At 31.9% G+C, this 11,654-nt stretch overlaps 2 protein-coding genes across 2 annotated transcripts; one reads left to right on the top strand and one right to left on the bottom strand.

Moving 5' to 3' along the window:
- Nucleotides 1-1,735: 1,735 nt before the first annotated feature.
- LOC105666113 lies at nucleotides 1,736-3,455 on the bottom strand. Its single transcript, XM_012312343.3, has 3 exons — nucleotides 3,267-3,455; nucleotides 2,731-2,865; nucleotides 1,736-2,532 (listed from the first exon to the last, which is right to left on the bottom strand). The coding sequence occupies exons 1-3, from the start codon at nucleotides 3,322-3,324 to the stop codon at nucleotides 2,306-2,308; spliced, it is 420 nt and encodes a 139-aa protein (XP_012167733.1). The 5' UTR covers nucleotides 3,325-3,455; the 3' UTR covers nucleotides 1,736-2,305.
- Nucleotides 3,456-7,481: 4,026 nt separating this feature from the next.
- LOC100643086 lies at nucleotides 7,482-11,588 on the top strand. The gene is made up of 3 exons (XM_003398121.4): nucleotides 7,482-7,757; nucleotides 9,686-9,853; nucleotides 10,370-11,588. The coding sequence occupies exons 1-3, from the start codon at nucleotides 7,703-7,705 to the stop codon at nucleotides 10,582-10,584; spliced, it is 438 nt and encodes a 145-aa protein (XP_003398169.1). The 5' UTR covers nucleotides 7,482-7,702; the 3' UTR covers nucleotides 10,585-11,588.
- Nucleotides 11,589-11,654: the final 66 nt, after the last annotated feature.

Raw genomic sequence — 11,654 nt, 5'->3', positions numbered from 1 at the left:
ATTCTGTTCACACAAAAATATCCGCAAATACGTGTATAATTAAATGTAATTTCTTCTTGTTCTATATTAGCATTAAATTACATTAAAATATTAGCATTAAATTACATTAAAATAATGTCAGTGCGAAGCTTATCATACGAAAGATAAGGAAAACGCGTATTCTTGTGGTCGTGTTGCTCTTATCCTTCGTAAGGTAGATTTTACAAAATTCAAGTTAATTAAAATATTTTTCAAACTAATCTTTTCGGACACAGATACCTTAGTATTTTCTTACCTGGATGAGAAAACACGCGTACTGATCCGTAAAAAATAGAAACATGTAGCGTCACTTTCAAAAATAATCAATACCATGAAAAACTTGAAGAAAGCGATGTTATTGAGAAAATCATAAAGTTCAAAACGCGAATTAGAGGATCCGTCGTTCTGAATCAAAGAACTTTGCGCAGACACAACTCTTTTATCAGTAAATGTGACTAAAATCTTAAGGAATTCGAAATAAACGAAATACTTTATACATATAGTTTGTACATATTGTACGTAATAATACATAATCCTCTTATGTGTAATCGTGGCCAATTTGAAACATACATATATGGTGGCCAGTTTTTTCTATCGTTCCATAAAACATGATGCATCGCAGAAAACTATTATGTCAGAAACAGAGAAGACATTACAGTTCGTGATCACTCATCGTAAAAAGTGTATCAACTACCGTAAGTTCTAATGTTCTTAACACCTTAGCCTCGTCCTGGAATTTCATTCCTTTTTTGATATTCAGAGTCGTCTTAAGAGGCCATGATTCAGACATACGTACATACGTAAATGCCCGAATGCAGCTGTAACATTCGTAAGAAGACGCGATAGAAAAATAGACATTTTCTCTCGAAAAAGATATGTGATGACCTTAGAAAACGGTAGAAGATTGATTTTTTATTTTCACAATATATTTTCATATGTTTCGTCATATCTTTCATCTTAGATTTATTTTCATGATTCCTCCGAAACAACTCCAAATGTGCTTTAAAGATTTCTTATTTTGTTAAAAACAAGAAAGGTGTGTAAAACTATTCTATCCATACTGATTGTGAGATGAACTTTGTCGCGTCGTCTTCATTGTACAAACAAAAAATGTATGGCCTATAATTGCAAAAGTTATAAACTGAAATTGATTAGTAATCGTTGTTTTCTTTTTGGTAAGTGCTGTACGTTTGCAACACTCGCAATTAATTATTATTTCATATTTATTACGTCTTAATAATCTTCTTACAAGATGATTTATATATTATTACAGTTTGGTGTAAACATTTCAACCACAAAACTTCATACAGTAGCTTATAAAAACTGTTTTTATAACTGTATATTCATTATTATATATTATTATAATGTATACATATATATACATATATACTATATATTATTGTAATGCTTGTATTTAGTACTTTGAACTTAAAGGATAAAAGAAATAAAAAATTTTCACTTCATGTTTTTGGTTTTATGAACTTCTTATTCTTTGAGATAAAACTAAAACAATTTACTTTAGATTATTATATATTAGGTCGTCCGAAAAGTTTCCTTCGTTTTATAAGGAAATAATGGATGCACAACATTTTCCATTTTATATTATTTTATTGAATTACGTATGATCCATTTTGTTCTATCAAGATAAAGATCAAAACGTTTAATAGATTAGGTTTCATGTTTGTATAAAGATGCATCATTGTAAAAGACGTGTCTGTTAAAAAGAACACTTTCCGAACAACCTAATACATATATCGTAGATTATTTGCGAATATATCACAAATTTAATTGGATTTTAAGAGTTATATTATTTTATATTAAATAAATAGAATAACTTATTTGGTTTCGGTTTTTTGTAAAATGAAAGCAAAGTGCCGGGGGATGGGCTAGAAATAATAAAATCTATTTACAGCCGCTCTGGAAAGTAAGTTAAGGATATTACGTTTAAACTTCCAGTGGAAGCGTTAACTTACTTTTCGGGACGACTGTATGTACCAACTACTTTAGATTGCGTAAGTTGCAAAAATGTACAGTAACGCAGTATTTTTTTATTTCTAATATATATAAAACCACTTTCTGTTTCGTTCTATTTTCCTTTTAATTTAAATGGCATCGTTTTCACGCACTTGCTATATCTTTTAATAGATACTCTTTCTAATAATATACATATTTTATTTTTATTACATTTTATATTATCCGGACGATCAATTAGATGTATCTATTTATTTATTTACTTTATCGTAATATATTAGTAATGAAATGCCATTTTTCAGGCATTTTTCGTTTGTCAGGTAGGACTTCTAACGAGAAAAACTATAAATTGACACAAAACATACAGAACTGTGGTCGTCATGGATGAGAATGTCGTAGATCGATTGCATCCTGTACTCTTACATTCGCATACAAATTGATAACTATCGCGTGGGTAACGACCTCTATAACATTCGTTGTCAGAACTTCCCCATTTTGCACACTCGCGTATTATTATGTACTCGTGAGAATTCATAAAATAATCTAAAAATTATGTGATTAGTTTACGATTAGCTTACAATTTATCTTCTATATCGCAAAGATATTCCGAAAAGTAAAGAAATAATAGTTTAATGTACGTGATACCAATGAAAGATAATGTAACTTTCAAAATAACAGAAAGAAATAATTATAATAAATAAGTAAAGAAATGTAAAAGAGAAATTGTGATTATCAACTTACATATGTACACAGCTTTACGACAAAATGCTTGTGACGAGGAGCATGGCTTCAAATATCTTATATCCGCCGTATTAATAGTGCAATCTTGATCCCTTTTACTGTTACATTGATAACACGTAATAGCTTTCGATTCTTCTTATGCGTGTCAATAACGTATCAGATATGAATTTACGTATATAAGAAGATTAATATAAAGTATGATAGTATTATCATCATTAATGAATAACATATTTTATTTTTGTTTGTTATTTATATTTATAAAACAGAATATAACAAAATTTGGAATAAAGAAACGTTTGAAAATTTTTCCTACAATAACCATAAAGAAAATCGAAACGATTAGCAGAGCATTAAAGAAAATATGCAAAATGAAACTTATTCTAAAAGTATTGTTCGCTTTATTTGTGTAGTTTATTGCTTCAATTTACTAACAGTCAGTATATATCTGTCTGCATTCCACTTTATTCGTAATTGATAAACATATATTCTGTTTTATCTACAATTGATAAACATGATATTTCTTTTATGAAACTTACCTCTTTGAAATACAAGTAAAAGCAACAGTATATGTAATGCATTTACTTTTACACGCATTTTAAGCTTTCTTTTGCGTTTCTATATTTACAATTTATTTAACATTTGTTCACCAATTGTCGAATTTTCTCAAATTACAGCCACTTTATCTAAATTACTGTAACATTATTTTTTATTTGACTATCGTAAGATGTAGCTAAAAGAATGATGGGAATGAATATTACTATTGAGAGTAATAATAATAATGATTGAAAGGTTATATAATCATACCTTGACAAATGTGACCGAAATGAAAAATTTATTTTCTGCACTTTTATCCACGTATTGCAACGCTTTACATAACTTTCTATATATTAACTTATACAGTAATAAATATTGTCCAAGCGAAACAGAAACAATCAATTTAATTTAACAATTTTTCACTAACTTTGACATAAAAATTTAGTAAATACCTCTTAGACATAAACGTGACAAAATCAATACATAGCTATTTTCGTGATGCGTGGAAGAATTTGTTTCTAAAGTGTCTTTAAATTTAATTTCATGTTATCACTAAACAGTGTTACCGCTACAGCCTTAAAATACAAAAAACTATAGAATAATAAGAGGAACTGTAAAGTTTCATTGAAACAAAAATAATAATATTAGAAATATTCAATTTAAAAAGGGGGATAGCTTAATTTATTATAGTTTTATATATTTTTAAAGAATAAATTCACAATATTATAATTTAAATCTTCATACAAAAAAGTGTAATTATAACAATTTAGATAAACTGTAAATTGCAAAATCTTAAACATTAATATCTATATCATAGGGCAGTTTCAATTCATTTAGATGAAATATAAGATAACGTATCTGTTACTGTTACGGAATAAAAATTTCACGTGGAAAAATTTGCAAGTAAATTAATATTTGAAAATTATTTAAATGCTTAATAAAAACGTAGAATTAAATTCCTATTTTATTTCTTACTTGAAGAGGTAATATCACATTAAAGAAAAAATGTTTGTGTGGTATAAATATTCGTGTAATCTCATTTTTAATATAAGTATATTTAGGTATATTATAACACTGATAATATTATATATGAAATGTCTACAATTATCAATTGATTCAAATATGATGATGAAATGTATAAATTTGTTAAATACTTAAAACTAGAGCAACGTTATGCTGTTGACAGCACGCGTTATATATATCCTAGTTGTTTTAAGGGAAATACGTATTTCATATTCAAGATATGAAGTATTTATTTCAATGTGATCATGTAAGACTATCGAATATGGATAAAAAACTTGAACTAAATATTTATCATGCACACTATTTTATGACTTTATATAAGTTCAATGTAAATATAAATTCTAAGAAAGATTTTATTTTGAGTTTTATGTTTATCAAGATACACGCGATGTTTTACACAATTCAAACGAAATGTATTTCTTAAACGACAGGTGAGTTAAGAGGGTATTCTAGTCTAGAGGCATGAATTTCGGGCGGTTTTTGAAGCTCTGTGCAAACGAAACAAAAAATATTTTCACTATCCATTTTTTTATCATTTATCTGTTGATATTTTAAAAAATTAACCGAAAAAAAACTCAAAATTCACAAAGTTTTGAGCTGGCAAAGTGGAGGGTCCAAAAAAAGTGTCCTGACGTGATGATTTCAACCCTTCTGGTCATCTGAAACAAAAAGGCCGAACTGATTCTTAATTAGTACAAATGCCGCTATAGCATGAACCTTGGAAAAGTAAAAAAAAGATATGAATTATTAATAATGAAAGAATGTCATAAGAAAAGATTGTACTGTATTTTACACCGTTTACAAGATGTATTTTTATTGTATTGTATTGTGGAAACTGAAGTTCGTGCCTTTGAGTAGATTGGCCTAAGCAATGTGATCGATCTTCTACAAAAAAGTATTAAAATATTCATAATTCATCTTAAAGATATTATGGAACTTGGAAATTATTCGAATTATTCTATCTCTTAGAATGCATATAATTTATAATTTATATTACATTTATTTATAATTTATGATGCATATAAATCATTACACGTAAATTCTTGAAATAACGTGCAAAAATTGAGAAGAGTATTCGTTGGCAGTGATAGATTCCTCATTATTAGTAGAAAAGTGATCCCATTGTTACATTTTTAAAAGATTTCAGAATACTTATCACTTAAAATATAATCATCGAAGAGGTGTCAGGGACTCACTATGTTGCTAAATAAGTTAAATACTAACTGCGACGAGCAACGTGCAGTGAAAATCAGATCACATATATGACTTTCAGTAAATTCAATACGTTTCAGTTCTGTATCATTTTCACAGATTTTATTACGAAAATAATTTCACTGTTTACATTAGCCACATCATATTCTTAAGCAGAAACATGTACGTGTTCTAAATTAATGCAAACATTAAATAATAATAATACGCATATAAAAAATGTCAAACAATCTGGTTATACAAGCAGAAATATTTCTTATTTTCTAATCAGTATTTCCCCTTAGCATAAGATATTACGGTTATTAATTATTTGTTATTATATATTACTGCCAATTTTTTTTTATTTGTTTTTAATTAACAACATATAAAAGACTTATCTTTATATCCAAATGGGACAAATAACAATAAGCTTAAGTATTTTGTTCTCATTACTTCCGCTGGCGAGTTTAAAAAAATAGGTCATAAGGAACGATGATTCAGAAGCTTAATAGCAAGAGTGGAAAAATATCCTTCACGTTCCTTTCCGTATTGTTCGCGTGCAACTTATTACAGTAGCTTCCATGACATTTCATGACGTTCAGTGTGTCACAGGAAAAGGGATATTATCCACTTATCGTGTTCCAAACCACCACTTTACGCTCCATTTGAACATAAAGCTCTTCGTACCGCCCACGGCCTTCCCTATTTAACATCCAGCCCTGCCTTATCCGTCAAAACAATCGTATTTTTTATCCTCGACGATTAAGGCTTTAGATTGCTACAGAAAGTTAACATTCTAATTATACTTCCTAGGAGGAAGTAGAAACATTCCAACAATATTTGTTGTTTATTATCATACATGGTATATTTAACGTTATATCTGGATAATTGTTGGTACTTCTTAAAAAATTAATTTGAGTTTCATTGAAACATGACAAACGACGTTTATATGGTTCATCCCAAGGATAACCAATTCTGAACCTTTGAAACGACGAGATGATATACGCTGGCAAAATTTTAAGAGATTTCGCGGACAATTTCAAAATCGAAGGTTGCGTATACTTTAAAAATTAAAGAAATATCTTGAGTAAATTAGAAAATTGTAATACCACCCACTTGTATGACATAAACGACGAGATTGCAAAATCGTATCGGAGGAAGACTGTCAAATCAAGTGAACATATTAGTGCGCATAGGTGAACTCGTTATTCGTGATAATTTAAGAAGAAAAATTATACAGGATGTTTCGCAAAATAGATTTAACTTTAGATTGTTGATTTCAATGTTCGCCTATGTTTCTGTACACGATTGCGTTCATAATCACGAATAATGTTGTAAATTGTTGTTTACCATCTTACCAGTTGTCGATACGAGCTATCAGTTTGAATTGATTTATCAATATCGAATAAAACGCAGATATACTTGCTTCATTTTCGAGATCAACTTTCTCGAGGACCAACCCGTATTTAAGAGAACGTTGGTCTTTGTTACGAATCAACCTTTTTTTTTATGAGAAATCATACCCTGTTTGATAATTCTACGACACTTTCCAAAACACCCCGCGCGTTTGTAACAAAATGCTTCAATTAGATTTCTGGTACTTAGTAGTTACCACTGATAGGAGTATGGAGTATTTTGTACGTAGACTTATTGTTACTAGCGATATTTTTGGCAAAAATAAAAAGCGTGCAATCACTGAAACACAGTAAAAACCAATCCCAGGTAGCAGCAATCCTTCTACTGATTGTTCGTCAAAAATATTGATTTCTTGATATGGCGAGTATAGCAGCAACGGTAGAAAATCTGTACAACGCAACGTGGAAAACGAGAATCCAAATCGCGGACCGCAAAAAGCGACGAAGCTTTCGCGCGACCGTGGCTAGATCGTTTGGTCCTTGGATTATTCGTTGGGGCGAGATCGTTTTTCCCATTCGTCTCGCCTCGTCTTGTCGACCTTAGTATTCCTCGCGCGCAATCACGTATTCATGATTCTATCAGTGGTGTAAGCATCGTCGCCTTAGTTGCGGGCTTGCGCTGCAATCGCGCCGAACGACAGCCAACGCGAACAGTGCTTCAGCAGCTGTCGAGGCCGGATGGTTGGCCTCGTCAACCCCTGATCTGACCGCGTTCTCTCTCTTTCCCACCGCTCGGTCGCGCGTAATCTACGCCAGTGACCGCGAGAAACGTTAATCGTAGAAGGACGTGCCAGGATAATACCGAAATCAACATGAAGCGCTTTCTCATCCTCGTCGTTTGCCTATTGGTCATTCTCGGTTTTTATGGTAAGCGTCTACGCGTCGAGTCTGTGCTGTCTTTGGTTCAACGATCGGAGCGGGTTTACGAGTCTGCTTCCTATCGATCCTCGTATCCTTCTCTAAAAGACCTACTTTTATCGCCATTTCCTTGTTTTTCTCCTTTTTTTTGTTCCTCTTTGTTTTTGGTTTTTTTTACTACGTTATAGTCGTATAATCGTATAAAAGTTCATTTCCTGAATCGCGTCGTTCAGTGTGTGATGTAACTGATAAATAGTTCGGTCTCCGTTTCTCTACGATAATACTTCGTTATGTTAACTTACATTCTTTAATTGAAAAAATAATTACTGTACTTGTTTCGATTTGATTGAACGTGCGATGTGCCAGTATATTATGTAATTATTCTTTTGTTTTTTATATCTTTCTTGGTTACGACTATCTAAATAAATTAAAAAATATAATATAAATTAATCGAAATTCGCGACACATTTACTTTTAATGTATAATTCTTATTCCCTTTTCCTCCATATTCGCCTAGTTCCTTTTAATTCTCGTCAATAAAGTCATGGTATACCCTATTCGAAAAGTGGATCAACTAGCTTCCTCGTTCGAGGGAAGCGTTTAAATGCGACGTCGTTGTTTCAGCTGGTTTAACAATAAGGACGAGCGTATATAATATGCCGTACGTTGTTTGCGGAAGCAATTGAATATGAAATAATCTTCATGAAGTTAAACGATCGAAATTGTATGGTCCAAAAAGTACCTATAATTCCGCGGTTTGATTTAACCAAATGACTGGTGCGAACGTTAGTGAGATCAATGACGACCAGCTATGCGCAAAGCAGTTTTCACATACACAACACATTCCAAGTCACTTGTATAAAATTTCATGTTTATCGTGGAATATAAAACTCAAGAACAGAAAGTGGTTACTTACATCGGTATCAACATTGAAATGATATTCGACATTTTTATAATTATCTTTTCGTTTCTAACATTTCTTAATTTGTAGTCCGTTTAATCTCTTAAGTGATTATGATATTTATTGCTATGTTAGTTCGTTATGTAAATTATACTGTTAGACATTCGTTATTTATGTCCTATTACGCTCAAAAAAATGAATGACCGTAGAGACAAGATTAAAACGCGAAGACAAGCGCGTAAACTTATTGTAGCTATGGCTTTCCAGGCCAGATAGCTGCATTGATTTTTATATCAGTAGGGTCGGAAGTACAATGAACCTTTATTCAATGGGAATGTATACCATTTCGAAACGTTTCCTGGTTTTTATAAAACAAACTTCATGAAAGACAGCTAAATTACGATGCTCTGTGGTAATCCGAGTGTCCAAACGTTGACCCATATAAACAGACGCGTATACATAACTACAACAAATTATTCAATTGTGCTGACATAAAACGCATTTAGAAGAAAATAGTACCACGATCCCCCTGGCATGAAAGTTTAAATTATCGCATTATCTTCGTTTCACAGTGACCTCTCTTATCAACCATCCAATAATATTTTTATAACCTCGTGTTTCATGTAATTACGAAACTGAATATAAATTATCTACGCTACCGCAATGCGGATAATACCTAGTCACATTAAAACAATTATCATGTAAATTTATCTGCGTTGATGAAGATATTATAAGTTTCATTAATATGAAAGATGTAGTTATATCGAAATCACAACTATTTATCCAAGTCTGTATTTTTGTACGACGAGAAGTCATCAAAACAACTGTAAAAAATAGAACCTACCCGGAGATTCGTTTCTTTTCATTTCATTCATATATTTTTGCCCACTATCTCATCGCCTATCGTTCCCTTTTGTGCATTTTTACAGCTTTTAATTTCTCATAAATATATGGACACTCGCAATTTATTTATAGCTTTAAGAGAATAAACTTTTGTGAGGGAAGAATTTTTAAGCAAATCATTATTATGTTCTAGGCATAAACGCGATGCAATGCTATCTTTGCAACAGTCACAACGACAGTCGATGCGCCGATGACAATCCACCCGACGCCCTCAAAAAAGATTGCTCCGACCTCAAAAACGGCTCGAAATATACCATGTGCCGGAAGATTACGCAAGTAATCGAGTTCAGCGTTAATGGACGTAAGTGACATTCAGATCCTTGGAAAAAGAAAATCTTTTTTAAATTATAGTTCTTATAATATTTCTGAAATATTCTTTAATTTATTTTAATATTTCATTTAATATGAAATATCTCTAAAATAAATTCTTAATCGTCTTTATTTATATTCGTTTATGTTATCTTATTTCGATATCATTAAAATACGTTTCAACGAAAAATTGATGAAGGCAACTGTAACAGCTACGATGCTAACAATACCAATCTTTTAGAGAACCAGTAACTTTAATGGGTTACTATAACTTTAGTGCGCTATTACTATTAACCTAGACTAATACAGTATCCTTATTACGTTGTAGAAAATTGCAATACGTGGTCACGCACCGGCGTGATTAGCGCAATACCAGTTATGATACAGTACTGGCTCAAGTAATTTGATATTTCGCACACAACATAGAATACAACTTATTAGTTTCATAATATCGTATCGATTATTAGTAAATAAGATAGACTGAACTATTACTGTGTGTTTGAAACAGTTCCACCTGATACCCGAGTCATAAGAGGTTGCGGATGGGACGAGTCAAGTTATAAAGGAAAGTGTTACCAAAGAAGCGGTTTTGGCGGTCGTCAGGAAGTCTGTTCGTGTTTGACAGACTTTTGTAACACGGCAACACCAAACGTTTTACCACCGACGTCTCTGATTCTGTCGTGTGTTATTGGCAGTGTTCTTCTAGCATACATTCGTAATTAATTTTGAGAAAATTAATATACACTCGACCAGTCGACGAAGAGATGCGTCCGAGATCGTTAGTACCTGCAAGCAGCTTCGACTTCGCATTTTAACGGATCGGAAGTAAGCGAAAGTGGAGAGGACGATGCGTTTCAGAGCAAATACTATCTCACACACTTCCCACACTTTCGTCGTCAATGAAAGAAAAAAGCGTATAAAACAATCGAAACAGCACTTAAAGCGCAAAATGTCTTCTTCTATCTAGAATTTCACGTTGCATTTCGAGAACAAACGCTGGCGACCTCGAAATGTACGAACGAACGGAAAAATTCTCGACGAGAATACGTTTCATTCGAAATTCTAAAGACACTGCGGTGGCTTTCTGCCTCCGGCTGTCCATCGGTTCAAGATTATAGTAGTTTTAGACGAGATATTCCTGCTGTTCCTGATTATCTGGACGTTTCCAAGTGAAATATACCAAGAAGAAAAATTAACGTAATTACCAATCTCTTACGTGTAATTGCTTTTATAATGTCGCTATAGAATTAATTGAAGAATATATAAAAGCGTGTCTTAGGAAAGTAAATAGATATTTCTATCAAGAAAGTATCGCATACACACATCTGCTAACGTATTCTATAGTGATATTCGTATATAAATTTTTAATGAGATAATTTAGATAATTACATATCTTAGACTAGCTTTCACGAAAAGATCGTGCAGAGATTCAGGAACGGCGTGATCTTTGGTACTTTTTGCGAAATGTCGAACAGCTTGGCGAGCACTCCTCGATCATGCATAAATCTTCTTGAAAATCTTCAATTTAGGTGCTGAAGGTGTGACGACAGTCACATTGTGTTCACTCGACAATTTTCTGCATAGAGCTTAAGAATGATATTACATATGTAATAATTACGCAACTTGTTGAAAGTCTATATGTTGTGACAACCTTCGCGAAAAAACATCTGTATGATATGTTTTTGTGCGAAGCGAGAAAAATATATCAGGGTTGCCGTTGCGGAGAATATCAAGTCTCTTATTTTCCTTACATCCTATCAAACAATATAACGAACAACTCGTATCGAGAATGA

The sequence above is a fragment of the Bombus terrestris genome, chromosome 10 (genome assembly GCF_910591885.1).
Source record: "Bombus terrestris chromosome 10, iyBomTerr1.2, whole genome shotgun sequence".
Taxonomy (NCBI): Eukaryota; Metazoa; Arthropoda; class Insecta; order Hymenoptera; family Apidae; genus Bombus; species Bombus terrestris.
Note: the sequence above shows the minus strand (reverse complement) of the source record. Positions and strands in the feature narration are given on the sequence as shown.